At 38.3% G+C, this 20,368-nt stretch overlaps 1 protein-coding gene across 5 annotated transcripts in view; it reads right to left on the bottom strand.

Annotated features, from left to right (window-relative positions):
- Positions 1–20,368, bottom strand: part of LOC126354490 (meiotic recombination protein DMC1/LIM15 homolog) — a 108,735-nt gene that overhangs the window by 81,850 nt on the left and 6,517 nt on the right. For 4 of the 5 annotated variants that reach the window (XM_050004213.1, XM_050004214.1, XM_050004215.1 and 1 more), the window contains one exon: positions 5,129–5,229. In XM_050004213.1, coding sequence (XP_049860170.1) covers positions 5,129–5,227 — 99 coding nt within the window. In that variant the 5' untranslated portion in view covers positions 5,228–5,229. Of the gene's footprint in view, positions 1–5,128; positions 5,230–5,855; positions 5,941–20,368 lie in introns of those variants that run through there. The other variant, XM_050004216.1, reaches the window with a different exon arrangement.

Raw genomic sequence — 20,368 nt, 5'->3', positions numbered from 1 at the left:
AAAAATGCATAAGAATCTTGATGTTTTGCAATAGCTGCCCAATCAATATATGTCAAAGGAACACAACTGTATGATAAGGAATGCACAACAGTGGTATCAGATCCACAGATGTGGCTGATATCAGCACGGTATTGGCCAATAAATTCCACATAACAGATCTGATGTTGGGAGTTCAGTTGAGACACCCACTGAGAAAGTGAAGTTAAGAGTTCATTGTCTGCGTAAATTTTGAATTACACACCTTTCAGAAACCGTCAAAAATTATTGATAGATATATAGCAAGGAGCTCTCTGTCAAAAGTGCTCCAGTTTTTTTTTTTTTTGCTGTGTAGATAGACTTTTGAAAAGAAAGCCAGTGGCTGCCACACACCTGATACCACTTACTGGAGCACTGCCCCCTAATGCCGACTGGCTCAAATCAACATTGGAAATGGGGTGGATCAATAAGACAACCTTCGCTAAAGACAATTCACAGACTTGAAAGCCTCCTTGGCCAGACCCATCCAAGGGTCTTTTCTGACACTGAAAGTGTGTTTGTCTTTTAGCAGATCATTGATAGGTTCTTCAATTTCTGAAAACTTTGGCACGTGTTGCCAGTAATAATTGACCCTACCTGCAAACCCACATAGCTCTTTGAATGTGATGGAAAGAGGTATCTGCAAAATATCTGAGGCCCTCTGAAGAGTAGGGGAAATACTATCTCTCAATAAAAGGTAACCCAACAATTTTAGCAAATACACATTTGTCCTTGTTAATTTTGGTGGTGTATGTGTCAAAACAAATTAAAACCATGTTCAGATGAGAGCTATGGTTACTCATGTTATCAGCAAAAACCTACACATTGTCCGCATAACAAAAAATGTGGCTTAAACTATGTAGAATCTCGTTCATAAAATGCTGCCATATCTGAGCAGTATTACAAAGACTGAAAGGCACCATGTGTTGATATAGCCCGAAAGGCATTATGATGGTGGTTTTGTGCTTGTCTGTCTCTGCCATCGCACTCTGTGCAAAAGCCTTAGTGTAGTCTGTGATGCTGAACACAAAGACACCTAAACTGTTTGTGAAATTGAACATGTTTGGTATCAGTTACCGGTCTGGCACAGTGTGGGACTTCAGTCCCCTATAGACACTGCAAAAACGCCAAGACTCATCCTTTCTGAGAACCATTTGTATTGGGGTGGCCCACATACGTTTAGAGTGAGACACTGTTACATCTGTTAGCATTGCTTCAAAAGTGGCTTTAGCTGCCCCTAGCTACACCACAGGTAACCGGTGTGGGTGGAAAGTGACAGGCTGTCCCAGCATTGTGTGAATGTGGTGGATGGTGGAATGTTGCCACTCTCTCAGTGCCAATACCAGATCCATACCACAGTAAATTTGGCAGTATCAATGGGTGTCATCATTAAACCTCGTAATTCTGCTGGAGCCTCATACAGAGCCTTTTCCATGTTGGCAGCCTGCTGCTTGAGTATACCATTGCTGTCAATTAGGCCTCTTACAGATACTTCTTCTTTGAAGAAAAGTTCATTGAGATGACTATTCTCCTGCTATAGTGAAGTGCATTGCTGTTGAAGAGAAGCACACTCCATATGGTCATGTGGAAGATGTAACACAGTCTTCTTGCGTGGCCCACAGTTGTGTTCTCTGCAGCAAGGCATGCACACAATGGGCAGAAATTGTTACGACACAGGAGATGAGGAAGATGTCGAAATCTTCATGCCTTCTGATCTGGCAGGATCACATCTGTTGTCAGACATGGAAGGGAGAGTGGCTGCAACTGGAGACTGCACAAGAAGATGACTATGGAGGCTCATAAATAATGAAAAAATTTAAGAAAATTGGCACCCAATATCGGGTAGACATGTTGGCCACTAATAAACATCATGAAGGTGAGAAACCATCCAGGAGATCCAATGTCATATGACTCCAGCTGTATGTCTGAATTGAAGATCGATTTCCAGCTGTTAGAGGAGGGATGCTAGAAAACCGAGGCTTGTCCTTTGCATTCTGTGGAATAACACTTATCTCTTAATCTGTGTTGACCAAAAATTCCATTCCAGACATCTTATCCAAGATGAATAATCATGAAGATTCACATTTAGCAGAAACTGTGGCATTGTGCATTTCAGGCAGGTGCCTACTGGTTGTAGTACGGACACGTGCACATGTCACATCTGTTGTTGCCATTTGAGAACCCACACATTAGCGAACATTGTCTAGCATTGCACCCAAAGTGTCTATGAACCAACAACATTCAAATTGGCATGGAAGCTGCTCAACAGTGCACCATATGCTCCTTGGGCTGCTATCTACCAGCTTGGCATTGAGTCTTTCCAGTTCAGTGAGGGTTTGCTCCGTAGATGGCTATAGTGGTTGCACAGCCAACTGCCCAGCACGTGAAACATAACTTGGCATGTTGGATGTTCACAGTTCAGGATCAGGGTCCATAATCTCATCAATTGCTGCACATGAATTAACCATTGATCACATGCAAGTGCCACAGCATCTGCCTTGAAAGCATATTCAACCACTGCCACATCATTAAATGTGGACAAAACTCTGTGAACAGCAACATAACCATGAACTGTTCTGAAAGGAGTCCTGGACTCACCAAAGCACAAAGTAAGTGTAGTAGCTGGTAAGGCGATTCACCAGCACCAAAATTACTGTCCACAGTCTTTTGTAAACAATATTTTGGGGACACAAGGAAAAACTGCAAAATCGTTTCTCTTAACACTGCAAAAGAATGATGAGGCAGAATATCCTCCACTTGCTCAATAATATTTGAGTCTATCTGTGAAATGACAATGGCAAATTGGTCCACATCTGAAGTAATGTTGCGCAGTTGAAAAATGGTATCCACTTGTGCCAGCTATAATTGCGGGCTTATAGGCCAACAAGCAGTAGATTTACATTATCCCTTGAAGTGTCGCTGGAAGAAGCAGTATGTAATTTAGGAACTGTAGGAGACTGTAGGAAAGAACCAGTTGCTGGCAATCCTTGATCTTCTGTCTTGATGGTGGCAGGTGGCATCATCATAATGTTGGAGCGCATAATTATAGCTCAGAATGAAAAAGAAATTCCACAATGGATCACACTGGGGTCTCTACTATAGGTGACAAGTGTATGTGGTATGCACTTTACTGAATATTTCTTTATTTACCACAAATTACTTCCCATCAAAAGAGCACTACACAGCCTCATTTTTGCAGCTACACAGTAGTACAAATAAGATACAAAACATAATAAAACAAAAGATATAACACACAATGTTTGACTTCTTGGTTGTTGGGAATTGCACTTCCCACAACCTGATAATATCTATATACAAAAGGCTGTGTCCTGATTGACTAACTGACCCTCACCCAGCCCAAACAACTTAGGACAGAAACTTGAAATTTTGAGAAGATGTGGATCTCATGCTATAGGCATCATTTAAGAAAGGATTTTTTGAAATTTCAACCCTAAGGAGGTGAAATAGGGGATGAAGTTCTTTTTTTTTAATGTCACTATTAAGGTAATTTTGAAGCTAGGGTCCAAAAATTGGTATTTGATTTACTAGTCACAAATAAAGAAATACGGGTTACAGCAGTTTTGGAAATTTAATTCTGTGGGGGTGAAACAGAGGGTGAAACCATTTTTTGAAAATGTATCAGTATCAAAGAATTATTAATGTTTTTAGAGATACATCTATGAACTTAAGTATTTGACTCCTAGGTTACAGATTTTAAAAAAAGTGTTTTAGTGTTTTTGGAAATTGGACCTCTAAGGCGGAATGAGATTGATTGTGAAAATATTTTATTATAAAAGCTGTTTTAAAGCTATATCTATGAAAATATAAATTTAGCTTCTCATTAATGATATGAATATAATAGAAAGAAACATTCCACATGGGACAAATATATTAAAAAATACTGTGACTTACCAAGTGAGAAAGCACTGGTAGATAGACACAATAAAAAACACACAAACACACACACAAATTTCAAGCTTTTGTAACCCACAGTTGCTTCATCAGGAAAGAGGGAAGTAGAGGGAAAGACAAAAGGATGTGGGTTTTAAGGGAGAGGGTAACGAGTCATTCCAATCCTGGAAGCAGAAAGACTTACCTTAGGGAGAAAAAGGGACAGGTATACAATCGCGCGCGCACGCGCGCGCGCGCGCACACACACACACACACACACACACAACACACACACACACACACACACACACACACACACATATCCATCTGCACATATACAGACACAAGCAGACATATGTAAAGGCAAAGAGTTTGGGCAGAGATGTCAGTTGAGGTGGAAGTACAGAGGCAAAGATGTGTTGAGTGACAAGTGATGTACGAGGGGCGGCAGCTTGAAATTAGCTAATTTGGTATTTCACTTTTTTGTTAAACATAAAGAAATATTTGTTAGGAGATGAAAGTTTCTATGGAAATATCTCCATAATAATGCAAAAGGCATGATTAATAAAAACTTTGGACTCCAGCTATCAGAATCACTTTTTGGTCGAAGTGCATTCTGGAAAGATGATGCTTCTATGGCCTTAATTAGTGTCAAGTGCTTAGAAGGTGTTGCAATTTATGAACAACATAAAAATTTGATTAAATAAAAACAAAAAAGTCTCTGCTTGCCATACAGCCATATAAGCCAAGCAGTGGGTTCTAAGCTAGTTTATCATATGTGACATACACTGAAAAACAACATGTGACTTGCTGTTGAAAATTCGGGGAAATTCTAGGGCTACTATGGTTCAAATCAGCAGAACAGTATAAAACACACACACACACACACACACACACACACACACAGAAATGGCTCTGAGCACTATGGGACTTAACATCTGAGGTCATCAGTACCCTAGAACTTAGAACTACCTAAACCTAACTAACCTAAGGACATCCAAGCCCGAGGCAGGATTCGAACCTGCGACCGTAGTGGTTGCGCGGTTCCAGACTGAAGTGCCTAGAACCACTCGGCCACACCGGCCGACCACACACACACACACACACACACACACACACACACACACACACAGGGGGGGGGGGGAGAGAGAGAGAGAGAGAGAGAGAGAGAGAGAGAGAGAGAGAGAGAGAGAGAGAGTCTATTTCTCTTTCATGTACTTACAATTCCATGCTCCTGCAGAACATCAACATCCTGAAAGAAACTCTCTTCTTCATCCACATCAGAGTATTCTGCTGCTACTACTTGATCTCCCTTGTCCATTTCTGTAGATATGACGTAAAATAAATATTTTGATAAGCGAACATTAGCAATTTAAAGGATTGTAATATGAAATTAAACATTGCTGTTTGTTATTTTATTTTTACCATTATAGTATGACTTCAAGAAACTGGTGTTAAGATGGTAAGGTTATATGTATACAACACTTATATTCACTGTAATAAGTCTGGATTACTAGCAGTATTATAATGAATACTAAAAACTGAAATTTTAATCACAGAAGAAGGAAATGTGTTATTTATCACTAGGCAGCCACAGTACAGGACAAAAATTTTTAGAATATAGATTTTTGAGATTAACAATAACAGTGCCCTGTTTTGGTGTTTGTCTTCGATCCATATTGATTAATATTTTATATTGGAAGCAAGCATGAAGTTTTAACCCAGATCTTCAGAGGCCTGTTTTTTCCAGTTTAACAACACACCCTGCCACCAGAATTACCTTTTCAGTATGAGGAGTAGGTTCACTAGGAATTCTCACATCATGCAAATAAAATTAATGTAATGCCATTTAAAATTTTGTTATTATATTGATTATTCCATAAAATTTCAGGAAATCTGCCAAAGATGCATAACTTCTGCCTCGATACTTCATTTCAGATCTTACTGACCATTATCAGGTGTTGATGATGTTGGTTTTAGGATGCTTTAGAGCATGTTTATTTATGCTCTTAAAAATATGACTGTATGCAGTAAGTGAACTGATCAAAGAAGTCTTTCCTTAAAATGTTACTGTGATAATGTTCTATAGAAATATCTTAGCAGCTTCTTTCAGAATGCGAACACAATTGTAGAGCTTGATGGGCCACCCATGTGGATCAAACATGTGAGAAGAGCTGATCTCTGCAGCTCCTTCCCACTTCCTGGAACAATGTTGCTTCATGTTTAAATTATATTGGACAGATTCACAATAATGCATAAAAGACTACTTTTAGTACTTAAAATTATGATTTTAAAAATAGGTATACTAAAACAAAGAATACAAATATATATGATTTTGTGTGTGTGTGTGTGTGTGTGCGAGAGAGAGAGAGAGAGAGAGAGAGAGAGAGAGAGAGAGAGAGATCACACATGCTCAAGAAGCCCAAGAACATATCCTCACAGTTAAATAAAATTTTGGTAGTCATGACTTAAAATACTACCTTCTGAATTGAAGACTTGCTGGATATAAGATACAAAAATGTTTACCCCGATACACATAGCTGCCTGTTCTATAATATAAATTTTAAGGTTGGGTCCTAATTCCTCATAAAATTTTAAAACTCATACCAAACTTGTCCAGTTATTGCTTAAAACAGAGGGCACATCTCTAGGAGGGCGTATCTCTGGTAAAACATTTAATGTACTTTCACCAGCAAACAAATACTATTCAATTCAAATACGACACATTTCTATAATGAAGCTACTTGCACTGCAATCTGGAGGCTCATCATGATGAAAGAGGAAGCCTGGACTGAAGGCCAGTGTTCTAAAAGAAGGTGAGCTATAATGATTTTGTCTCATCTGAGAGGCTGGATGAAAGTTGTAGGGGATACCTCTCTGGAACTTTTGGAGCCAAGTGCATCTTTTCCAGCTGGGGGATTGTCCTGCTGTTACGTTCAGTAATGGCCAACCACTACCAGTCAAGTGCCAAAATGTGAAGAGGGAGATACTGTTCAGGTTCCACATGAAACTTTCATATGTAGGTAAGTCACACCAAAACATTATTTGAACAGTTTGCTAACATAATGAAATATGGGAGGTTTTCCTTTAATTTATAGGACAACAGTGATTAATTATTCAATTTACTCAAAGAGGATGTGGGTAATTACAAACAAAATCTGTGGTCAAAACAGTATCATCATTCTTAGTAACATCCGCTGGTAGAACATATTATTATATGAACATTTGTAAAGGCTGCTGTGGACATATGTAATACAATAGATTAATTTGAGTAAGCAATACAGCAATGGCAAACTTCACTGTGAAAGTGGAACTAAAATTTAACTGAATGAGATTTTCACTCTGCAGCAGTGTGTGCACTGATATGAAACTTTCTGGAAGATTAAAACTGTGTGCCCGACCAAGACTTGAACTTGAGACCTTTCTCTTTTGTGGCCAAGTGCTCTACCAATGATATATTTGAATGTTAAAATGAGCACAGTTGGGTCTAGGCATTGTTAGGAAGTGGGTTACTTACGAATTAATAAAGAAAGTAAAAATGGTATGCTTGAAAGAGCTTCATTTTCCAACTAAATTTGAAGAACTTTAACACTCGTAAAGTAAAGAGATACATTTTCACTTTAGGCAACATGATCAGTTTCGCAATGAAGTATGTTCTCTCTGTTAACCATTTCTTACTGATGTCTGATCACCACAAACTAAACCGTTGATAAGGGAAGGGGGATTACAAAGCATGCCATGATTTGGTAGTTAGTTTCACTGTCCAAGTATTATTTTCTCATTTCTATTCACTCCCTTTTCCATGTACCAAAAACTGTCCTCATCTTTTACATAATTAACTGCAGACTGACCTTGTGTAACGTCACATCAGAAGCCTGCTTGTGTGCTATATCATTGATCTCATTACCACAAATTCAGATGCGCACCAGTACCCATCAAAACATCTCCTTGTCCTTCTTCTGTATGGAAATGGGGCAGCTTGGATGTCCTGGACAGAATCTTCTGCTAGGTACATGCTCTGGATAGTCTGCAAGGCAAATTGGGGGAGGCAGCAGGTAAGGGAAATCTTTGTATAGGCACAACTAATCTGTATGAAAGTCATCAGCATTATATAACTCAAGACTGGACATGCTGAATTCTGCTGGGAGAAGAATCTTAAGGATGTTGTCTGGGAAAACAGTGTAACTGCCAACTAAATCCCCTTGCCCCGAATGGTTTTATCATGCATGGGCAGTTCAGGAACAGTTCAGCATAGATGCTAGTGGTAGATCTTGTTCTGAAAGCCGTTGGTGCCAGCTGGGCACACAATACACCCAGCACAATTAGGGGCAGAAGTGTGTGCATGTGTGTGTGTATTTGTTCTCCAGCTCAACAAAGGATTTATTCCAAAAGATACCAAGTTTTCTTTCTCTTCTGTGTACAGCTGTCAATGACTCAATGCTTATGCTAGTTGGTGAGTGATTTCCTTTACACCTAAATGATTTATAAAACACATAGTGTAGTATTTTTCACACTCAAGTGGGTGTGCCTGTGTATAAATTGCACCAACCACAAATAACATTGTCTTGTGCCATTCCACTGTTGTTTTACAGTGATGAACCCATACCTATTCCTTCAGCTAACTCAGAGGTAAGCTGTGTTGTCATACTCCAAGGGAGCAGCCGTAACATAAAATAAACAACACACGATGCGAGAAAAAATTACAGTCCTTGCAAGAAAATGTCACAGGTTACAAACTAGCAACACACTCTCTTAATGAGGCAGTTGTCTATGAGATAATTAGTAATTGAACATGCAGTTGGCTGGGATCTGACACAGCTGCACTCTTTACAGCTTCAAGAAGGTCATTTCTGTGGGGTAACACTTGTATGCAGCAACAGAGAGATGTAATGAATGTTTATTTTATTATTTTTTAATTTAACTGTGATTTAGCTCATATAATGTAAATTTATTATAACATTGTTGAATAAAACTAAGATTAAACTGTGATTTTGCTCATACATGTTTACCTTGGTAACATAAAGACATATATTCTTTACATGTGTATAAAGTGTGCTGCGAGCCCACTTGTGTCACAAAAAAGGACTCAACAACTCGAGGATTAAAGGAATTTTGATCTGCAGAATAAGAGGAGAGTAAATTTCCTTGTTACGCCTCTGGAAAGTGATGCGGATCAGTTGAGCATAGTCCATATAGATAATTTCAAGATCTGAAAACCTTTTGAAAAGATTTCCAGAGAAAATTTTGCCCTGAATGAAGTCCAGAGTAAACTAGAATCATGGAGTCCAATATATACAGTAAAAGCAGAGGACATCATAAGCTGTCCCAAAGAAAGGTAAACGTTTAGATTCAGCTATTAATGAAATGCATGTGACATGTATTTTTCAACTTGATACCAATGTTGATACAGGGAAAGAACATTGGTAGGGAATGGAGAAAAGCTAATGCATCCTTAGATCAATTGCAGCAGACATATCTATTACAAAATATGAAATTTCCTGTTAGCTTATGAATGAGGAAAATTGTCACAAGCAAAATTTCTGCGAGGGAATTACAGAATAAATATAGTCACTATTGTCATGTAGATGAACCTCAATTTAAAAATTGGGCAAGGAAGGAAGACACGGGCATATATAGGATCTGTACCAACAACAGGAGTAGATGGGATTTTTCCAATAATGAAAAACAGGAGGAGTATGAGCAGTAAATTGGCATTATTACAGAAAAGTGACGGCTCCACAAAAGGTGACTGACAGTCAACTGATATCATGGACAATGAGCTCAGAGAATTATTACAGGAGGAGCATTGTTGGCAAATGTTAGTAGAAATTCACGTGTATATAAAAAAATTGGTGCACAAAACTTACAACAACTTCCTCCATCATATCTCAGCAGAAGGTTTTGACAAGAACCCAAGAAAATTCTAATCCTACAGAAAATCGGTATGTGGGTCAAATGCTTCTATCCAGTCACTCAACTAGTCTACGTTGGCAGTAGGTGAAAGCAAACGGAAAAATGACGTTTTAAATTTCATATTTAAATGAGTTATTTATGCAAAAAGATCACAAATACAACCATTACTTCACTGCCACACAGATTCCAATACGGAGAGAATAGAAATAGCCATTCCCAACATTGAGAAGCAACTGAAAGAGTTGAAAACAAATAAGTCACCAGGTGTGGACAGAATCCCAGTTTAGTTTTACAGGGAGTGTTCTTTGATACTGGCCCTTATTTAGCTTGCAGTTATTGTGACTCTCTCACACAGGGCTTAGTCCCAAGTGACCAGGAAAAAGAGCAGATACACCTGTGTAAGAAGGGTAAAATAATGGACTTCCAAAATTACAGACCAGTCCCTTAACATTCCCTAATAACTGTTCACTCCGTCACTATCCTCCCAGTGGATGAGGGATCTACCACTGTGCTACTTGACCAACAGGAGCAGCTAAGTGAGAGTCTACATCAGCTGTCTGGCACCTCTACATTCGGCATCTGCCAAGTGATACGAACTGATCTTAATCGCTCCTTGAAACCTCAGGCCCCTCAACAGACTAACACTTCAATTCACAGAACTTCCTACACCACTCAGACAACGTGGAGTTCACCTCCTTTATTATCTTGTTGATAGTCCTCTGTGTTGACATACTGCATTGTGGTACTGGCTGAAAAATGGGGGCGGGGGGAGGGGGGGGGGGGGGTGGAAGTACAACACTGATTACTGTAAATAATGTAGCCGACAGGTGCACAGCTGCATTTCACAGTTCTTTACTTTCACTGTTCACAACCCCTCCTCCCCTAATAATACACAGTTATATCGCCAGTTAACTACTGGCAGATTTTGATAAGCATCATTAATAGGTTGCAGGCAAACATCAGTATATTGCTACAATAGTTTACTGTTGAATATCTATGAGCAGTAAAAACCAAACCACGTAGTTCACAGTTCTTGCAGAATAATATGGTATTTATTGAACAGACACTGTCATTGTCTTAACACATGGCCTATTTGTGTTACACTTATTTCACAGTTGCATTGTTGTTGATCTAACCAAGATGGGTCCCTCATCTGACACTCAGCCATGTACTGACAGACTCAAGACCAATATTCAGGCCTTTATATATCCTCACAATAATAGGTACTGGAACTATACATAGTTTGATATTTAAATTACAGAAATTACAATTAAAATATAACTCATTCAATTAACTGAATATATAGAAAAATTTCTACTTTTTGACAGTTTCTTCTACCACAAGGGTTAAGCCGAATTATTTGTTTAAATGATGAAATTAACAGATATACAAACAATGCTTTTGACAAACCCCATAATTACTTTAGAATTAATTAATGGCTGGCTTTGCCAACATGTTTCCGAACAGAGCCAAATAAATACTTAAAAAAATGCTATTAGTTGTTCCTTCAAATGTTTATAATTATTACAGAATTTATATTTGTTTATAGGTCAACAGAATTTAAGTTATGAAACAATTACTGATTTCACCCTACAACAAAAGTGTTAACTAGGAATAGTCAAAATAAATTAGAAAATTGATTACATACATAAAACTAAGCACAAAATGAGATCTGGTGGTATATTCTTTAATACTGAGGGTCAACTTTTCTCTTTTAGGGAATTGCAGATTATACTCACATATGTTAACAGTAATTAGTCAAAAATGAAAAAAATGATGGCAAAACAAGAGAGGAAGTAAAAAGATCCCAGCTTGCTTCGTCACAAACTTCTTCCTAAATTCGACAAACCCCATCATTCTGGCCATCTCATAGTTGCTGGCTTCAAAGCACACACAGAATGTATATCTGGCTTAGTTGATCAACACCTGTGTCCTTCTGCAGAAAGACTTCTCTCCTATATTAAAGACACAAACAATTTATTAGACCATATGAAATCCATGCCTGTCCCAAACCCATCACATACCTTGCTTGTCACCATTGATACCACCTCCGTCTATATCAACATCCCCCATTAAATGGTCTATCTGCTGATGACCATTATCTCAACCAGTGCCCACCTTTTTCCACTCACCTTAACTGACTATACTTACCAACAACTACTTTACCTTTGATGGGCAGACGTACAAACAGATCAGGGGCACGGACAAGGGATCCAGGATGGCTCCTTCCTGTGCCAATATTTTTGTAGATTTCTTGAAGGGGATTTTCCTGGGATCCATAAGCCTTCAGCTCCTGGTTTGGTTTAGATATATTGATAACACCTTTGCTCTAGAGACTCATGGTGAGGTCCTCCTGCCAATTTTTTTGGAATCTCTAAATACATTTGCCCAGTCAAATTGCACATGATCCTAATCCAAATCCCATGCCACTTTTATTGATGTTGACCTCATCCTCACTGAGGGTTGGCTAAACACTTCTGTTCAGATTAAAGCTACTAATAAACAATGGTACATACACTTTGACAGCTGCCATTGTTTCCATGTCAAATGCTCCCTCCCATACAGCCTTGGCATTTGAAGCAAACACATTTGTTCAGATGCAGAATCTTTACAGCAATACATCACCATTCTCACCTCAGCATTCACTGGAGATAATTACCCCACCACCCTAATCCAAAAGCAGATTTCCCAGGCCATCATATCCAATCCTGGTACTGCTGATCCCTCCAGCTTACAAGTATACCTCTTGTCACGTAGTACTATCATGGTCTTGAATGTATTAATCAGCTAATTTGACGAGGCTATGTTTCTAAAATCATGCCTTGAAATGAGGTCCATTTTGTCTGACATTTTTCTCACCACACCTGGAATAGCTACTCAGTAACCCCGCACCACCACCACAGCAAATATCCGCAATGTTCTTGTCAGATCCTCTGTTCCTTCTGCGCCCATTTCCCTACCCTACCCTATTGATCCTGCCCTGTGACCATACCCACTGTGTGACTTGCCTCATGCACCCTCTCTCACCACCTATACCAGCCCTGTAACTGGCAAAACATGCGAGGTGTGATTAAAAACTACAGTGAATGAATTCTTTTAGCACTAGCTGCTGATGCTAGAACCACTTGATGTAATTTGTCCAATAGTGTGATCCATTGAAATAGGGAATGGTAAATTAGAACAAATTCTGAAATTAGAGTGAGGCTGTGTTTACTGTGTCTGTCACACATTATGGACGTCAAACAATGTGTGAACATTTAGTTCCGTTTTAAGTTGCCAAAAAAGTATTAGAGAAACTTGTGAAATGTTGAAACTGGTATTTGACAAATAATTCTGTAGCTCTGAAGAGTATTAACAAGTGTTGTGAGTGATCTAAAAGTGGAAATGAATTGGTAGAAGATGAGTATGCCCAGAATGTCTATGAACTTTGAAAACAGAGGAAAAGATGTAAAAAATGGCAAAAATTGTTCATTCAAACAAGCATATAATTATTCAAGAGCTTACCAAAGGACTTAGCACCTTGTATGAGTCCATGCAAATAATTTTAATGGATAATTTTCAAGGGAGATGAGTGCGTGCAAAATTCATTCCCAGACTTTTGAGTAATGAACAGAAGGAAAATCGAGTGTAGTTTACATAGAGATGAAGGATCATCTTCATTCAGATCCAGATTTCATGTGCAAAATTGTGACTGGATATGAAACTTGAGTCTTTGGATATGACCCTGAGATGAAAATTCTGAGTTCCCAATGAAAAACCAGTGAATCTCCTTGCTTTAAAAAGGCATGGCAGTCAAAACAAAATGTCGAAGTCATGTTCATTGTTTTCCCCCCCTGTGTTGAGGTTACAGTGTGACCAGAGTTAATTCCATGCAGAACAACTGTAAATCTCAAGTTTTACAAAGGTGTACTCCAATGTTTGTGAAACTATATACAAAGAAAGAGACCAAAAAAATGGGCCATTGGCTCCCTTCTTCATCATGACAATGCACTGTGCCATACCTCACTTATGCTTCATGAGTATACCTGTCCATCCACATCCATCTTACTCACCAAATTACAAGGTGTACAACTTTGCTTCTGCTGTTTGCCAATAGCTGGCGACAATGGTATGCAGTGGTTGAAAGAAACAGATCGCAGAAGTCAGACAGTTGGCTTGGACCTCGGTCAACATAACCTCATTCAAACATTAGTCGATTTTTGTCTGCATCATAAAGTTGTTCTTGATTGAAAATGTCAGTTTATGAGCCTAATTCTCATCATTTGTGGGAGGTGCTACTGTTTCGTTTCAGTATGAAGAAAACAGCGGCTGAGTCTCATCACATGCTCTCAGGTACATATGGTAAGGATGCCATTAGTGGAAGAACATGTCAGAGAATGTTTTCAAAGATGCAGAATTGGAGACATTGCTGAGTGCAGACTCACGTCAAACTCAAGAAGAATTGGCACAATTAGTGGGAGTGACACAGCAACCCATTTCAAAACGTCCCATGGCTATGGGCACGATTCAGGAAGAAGGAACTTGGGTCCTGTGTGAGCTGAAACCAAGAGATGTTCAATGGTGTTTGTGAACAGTTGCTTCAGAGGCAAAAATGGAAGGGATTTCAGCATCACATTGCGACCAAGGATGAAAAATGGGTTCATTATGATAACCCTAAATGCAAAAAATCATGGGGATATCCTGGCCATGCTTCCATGTTGATGGCCAAAGCGATTATTCATGGCTCCAAGATCCTGCTCTGCATTAGGTGGGACCAGCTCGGTGTCGTGTACTATGAGGTGTTAAAACCAAGTGAAATAATCACAGGTGCTCATTATCAAATGCAGTTAATGTGTTAATGAGTTTGAGCAAGGCATTAAATGACAAATGGCCACAACACAGCAAGAGGCATGATAAAGTGATTTTGCAGCACAACAACGCTTGACACCACATTGCAAAAGAGGTCAAAACGTACTTGGAAACATTAAAATGGAAGGTCCTACCTCACTCGCCATGTTCTCCAGACATTGCTACCTCTATCACCCATTTAGATCAATGGCACATGGCCTGGTTGACCAACACTTCTGATCTCGTGAAGAAGTCACAAATTGGATCAATTCGTGGATCACTTCAAAAGATGAACAATTTTTTTAACGTGGGATTCATACACTGCCCGAAAGATGGGAGAAAGTAGTAGCCAGTGATGGAAAATGCTTCAAATGATATATGTGTAATCAATTTGTTTCACTAAAGCTTCAAATGTTCGGAAAAAAACAGTGGGAGCAAAGCTTGTACACCTTGTCACACCATACCATTTCTTTCTATTCCCAAAAATAAAGCCTGTGCTTAAAGGAAAAGATTTTGACACCGTTCTTGACTTTGAGAGGGCCATAAGATAGCGGCTGAATTCAGCATTGGGATAAGTGCATTGCTATCCAAGGACAGTACTTTGAAGGAGATTAAATCAAATTTCATGTAAGCTTATAATTTTCATTATAATAAAATTATTCACCATATCTTTTATCACACCTCATACACTATGAAAGGGAGAGCCACTCATGAAACAACCCATGTTGAGTACCAGCTGTTATGTAAACACTATTTAACCTTTTACATTGGTATGACTACTGCCAAGTTATCAGTTAGGATAAATGGCCATAGACAAAGACTGTATACTGGCAAAACACAATATCCTGTTGCAGAGCAAGTTCTATAACATGACAGTCATTACCTCAGTTCATGTTTCGCCCCAAGTGCCATTTGGATTCTTCTCCCAGACACCAGTTTCTTAGAACTCTGCAGTGGGAAACTGGCATTACACATGTGCTTGGGTCTGAATTTAATTTACATTAGTTTCTTCAGTCTCAGCATTTCTTCTCATTAACTATTCCTTCCTGCAATCCACTTTATTTTCTATATCTTTTATCTTCTGACCTGTTTATTCTCCCCCCACCTCTACTACATATAACACGGATGCATGATGTTTTGTCAGCAATCTCTGTCTTGCTTATATCCTATCTTCTGCCTTTAGGTTCTCACATTTTAAAATCTGATCTGGTCCAGTCTCCAATGATCAGTTTTCCCTTCTTGTCCTGTCCAGTAGTTTCCCCTGACCCCAGGGTTCTGGGCAACTGACATCATCCATTCTTGAATGTCTTCTTCATCACATTAATGGTAATTTAGTTCTTTTAGCATACTGAGCATTTTGGATATATCATTCCATTTGTATTTTCAAGTAGACTTTGTGAACTTTCTGTCACTCCCAAAATTTTATTCCAAGCTTGTTTCAAACTCTGTTCATTTTCGCTATCCCATGCTGCTCTGAACATGTAGGACACAACTTTCAAATCAATATGTTTGTGATTTCTTGACAGACTTTCTTGTCCCTCCTCTTGTCTTTCTAACAATAATTTATGTAATAGTTCATTACTGCAATACCATTTGAAAGTCTCAATAATGTCTTGATCCACGGGCTGTAGTAAGGAGGTTACATTAGTTGGAAGAAACATCACATTTATGGATTCGTCCTTTTCATATAAAATCACTTGATGGATGAGCTGGTGCATTGTCATGGAAAAGTAACATTTTCTCCCTTTTGGCATTCTTTTAACTAGTGAGCTTTTACAAAGGGTACAAAAATGTCCATAAACATTCAATCAGAATCATGCTATCCATTCAGGTACTCTTTTGTGCTGCATAAACAACAGGTATCACAGGCATATTAACATGTTGGAAACAATAGTTTCTTGCTTTTATCAGTGATCAGCATAGGCAGGCAGTGGCTACTGGTAGCATTACCACAAGCTAAAGCAGTCATATGATTCTCACTTGCTTTATGATGAAGTGCTGCTGATTCATGACATAAAGCAAGAGATTTATTGGTAAAGTTTTCCAATTGCACCCAGTTTCATCAGCATTGTAAACGTTTTTGAGAGCATAATCCTCTTCCTTCAATATATCCCTCAGTTTGATTTTGAATGAATCGATTGCTGAAGAATCAGCAGACAATTTTTTTCCTTGTATTTGAAGTTCACAAATGTCATATCTTGGCTTACAGCATTTTAATCAGCCCATACTTGCTTTAAACTTTGATGTCCCACCAAAATTACCTTTACATTAAATTGCCTTTTCTTTCTATATTTTTTGAGTAAGTATATTCATGTCTTGATCATATGGTATGTCACATCGTAGGTACTTGAAAAGGGCTACTTGTTCTATCAGTTTATTATTGAGGACCATTTTTGTTCATGCTGGGTGAATACCATAACAGGCCGTGGTTTTAGTTTTATTTATAGACATAGTCAGATTGTAGCTTGCACTTATCTCATTTAGTTCATGCAGTACTTTTTATAATCATAATTTTTGACTTACCAATCTTATACTTATTAGATAACTTGGTTGCAGAGTCACCTTTCTCCTAACATTTTATTGATGTTGTATTTATTTCTCAAAGAAAGGACAACACTTTTACGTTTAAGCATTTTATACACAAGTTTACTTTAGGTGGCAAAGTTGGCACACTTGTGATTCTAACAGAGCACAAACAGTTACTATTGTCAATAACTTGTCATTTCTGTGATTTTTGGGGGGAGGGGGGCGGTGGAGAATAGGGGGGAGGGGGGAGGGGGGAGGGGGGGGGTAAGACCCAGAGGAGGGAGGTACGTGCATGCAAGTAACAGTTAGGTCAAGCTATCATTCTGTTGGCCAATGTCTAGATAACCAACAGTCTACTGTAGTTCCATTCTTTATGAGACTTCATATGGAAGTTATCACTCCAGTGATGTGTGATGTACATGATCACGATGCCAAGACAAATTATAGCTATTTTTGGAAAAGGACAATATTAAAATGATGGACTGAAGGCCAGAGATCAATGGTTTGAGTTGAGTTAACAAACTACCAAACTCTCTAATAACATGTAAGGTGAATGATTTTGATGTTACATTATTTCTGGTAGAAAAGTGTTTTATTTATTTTTTATTTATTTATTTGTTTGGTCCTGTTGATTATACAGCTAGTGTACAAGTAATATAAGACAAGTCAATTGATGCAATTACAGTAGTACATTAACATTTATGTATCACATTACACAGACATTGGTTTATTTTACAAGAAAAATTACTTACATGCAGTATTAAAGCCTGCATTATGCCAAAAACAGTTTAAGTGATTGTTTAAAATAGTAGAATAAGTGACAGTGCATATTTTTATGCTACTGACATATTTAAGGAAGTAAATTTTCTTCATGGTCATGGTTTGAATGAATACAAGTTTTAACTGCATTCCTTAAGAAGAAGCTTAAGTGAATGCTCAAGAGAGTTGGATACATGGGAGTTCACATTTTCTCATAATGAAACAGATAAATTTACATTTTATCACCACAATTTTAGTTAAACTACAAGTAACAGCATCACACTTTATCTTTAAGGGAGTGCTTTTCTTAGGCAGTTTCCCCCACTCTTGTACATCATAACTCTAAGTATTCATTCATTTTATAAAAAGTTTGTTTGATGAGAAATAATTTTAGTTTCCTTTTGAAAACCTGTACATTACTTATTTCCTTTTTTATATTTATGGAGAGCTTATTGAAGACCTTTATACCTGACTCAGTAACTCCCCTATGTACTTTAGTGAGAGATGCAGAGCCTTGATAAAAAATTTTCACCTGTCTTGTGTCATGGTTGTGGATGTCACAATTTTTGGTTCCATCTACACAGGTATGTTAATTCCCAAAACTGTTGACACTGGAGTGCAGATAGACCTATTGTGTTTCACGAGGAACCCCTTCACAATCAGAAAATAGGGTTGTGGTGTGCCGTTAGTGGTGACAAAATAATAGGCCCATTTTTTTAATGACACAATCACAAATGAAAGATATTGCAAAACATTTAGCAACCATCTTTTAATGAAATGAGTGAAAGAAAATGAAGTTTCACATTTTTTCAACAGGATTCAGAAAGGGTTCACACAGCCAATATTTCTTTGCATGCAATTCACAATGTGTTCGATTAAAGAGTGATTAGTAACAACATCTTGCCTACTAGAAGTCCTGATTTAACTCTGTGTGAATTTTATTTGTGGAGTGTGCTGAAGGACAAAAGGTATACAACATATCCTCACACAATAGAGGAACTCAAGGATAATATCTGTGAATCAATTAATTCATTATGTCAGAGAGAATTACATTGTGTGATTAATAATTTCTTGAATAGATGTCAGAAATGCATGGAAAATAATGGCAGGCAGTTCCAACACCTCCTTGTGCGACATGCATGAGCACAAAATTTATTTGCTTATGTTTTAAATGTAGTCACATCAGACAGCAGCAGTAGACGGGTGACATGGCATCTGAGTGCTAGGTAACAGAGCGCTCACTGACTGGCATCTAACACACCGCACAGGTGGTCATCAAATAAATGGAACACCCTGTATTTACTCCTTAATGAAATTTGTCATAGATAACACCAACAGCTCAGTTAATGGAATCAACACTAGAAATAAGAATAACCTGTACAAACATTTAAAGTCACTTGCTTTGGTCCAGAAAGATATCCATTACGTGGAAACACATGTCTTCAAAAACTTGCCAGCAACCACAGAAAATTTAACTTTTTAAAGTTCAGCTTCAGAGGAACCTAATGAACTTGTTGGTGGTCAACTCCTACTCTGTAAATGAATTTCTTAGTAGAGTTAATTGACTGTATATTAATAATATCGAAGAATGTGAGTGAGAAACTCACTTCCGTACATCTTCAGTTCAGTAATGTGATCAATGTAAATAAGTGTTGTAAACTGATTTCTATTTGATAATGTGTATTCATTTACACATTTGTGACAAGATTGGTATTACTTCTTAAATGAATATATGTTTCAGTCTTTTTATTTACCCCATATCAATGGGATCATTGCACCTAAGGTCATAGGAGCAGCATATCTCTCTTGTTTTCTTTTCTTTTTTTGTTTTTTGTTTTTAATATGTATTAGGCATTCTTCTTTTCTCATATGTTCTACATCTTTGTGGATTTCCTCACATCTACGTCTACATCTACATCCATACTCCACAAGCCACCTGACGGTGTGCGGCGGAGGGTACCCTGAGTACCTCTATCGGTTCTCCCTTCTATTCCAGTCTCGTATTGTTCGTGGAAAGAGGAATTGTCGGTATGCTTCTGTGTGGGCTCTAATCTCTCTGATTTTATCCTCATGGTCTCTTCGTGAGATATACTTAGGAGGGGGCAATATACTGCTTGACTCTTCGGTGAAGGTATGTTCTCGAAACTTTAACAAAAGCCCGTACCGAGCTACTTAGCATCTCTCCTGCAGAGTCTTCCACTGGAGTTTATATATCATCTCCGTAACACTTTCGTGATTACTAAATGTACCTGTAACGAAGTGCGCTGCACTCCGTTGGATCTTCTCTATCTCTTCTATCAACCCTATCTGGTATGGATCCCACACTGGTGAGCAGTATTCAAGCAGTGGGCAAACCAGTGTACTGTAACCTACTTCATTTGTTTTTGGATTGCATTTCCTTAGGATTCTTCCAATGAATCTCAGTCTGGCATCTGCT

This window comes from Schistocerca gregaria, chromosome 3 (assembly GCF_023897955.1).
Source record: "Schistocerca gregaria isolate iqSchGreg1 chromosome 3, iqSchGreg1.2, whole genome shotgun sequence".
NCBI classification, from domain to species: Eukaryota; Metazoa; Arthropoda; class Insecta; order Orthoptera; family Acrididae; genus Schistocerca; species Schistocerca gregaria.
Note: the sequence above shows the minus strand (reverse complement) of the source record. Positions and strands in the feature narration are given on the sequence as shown.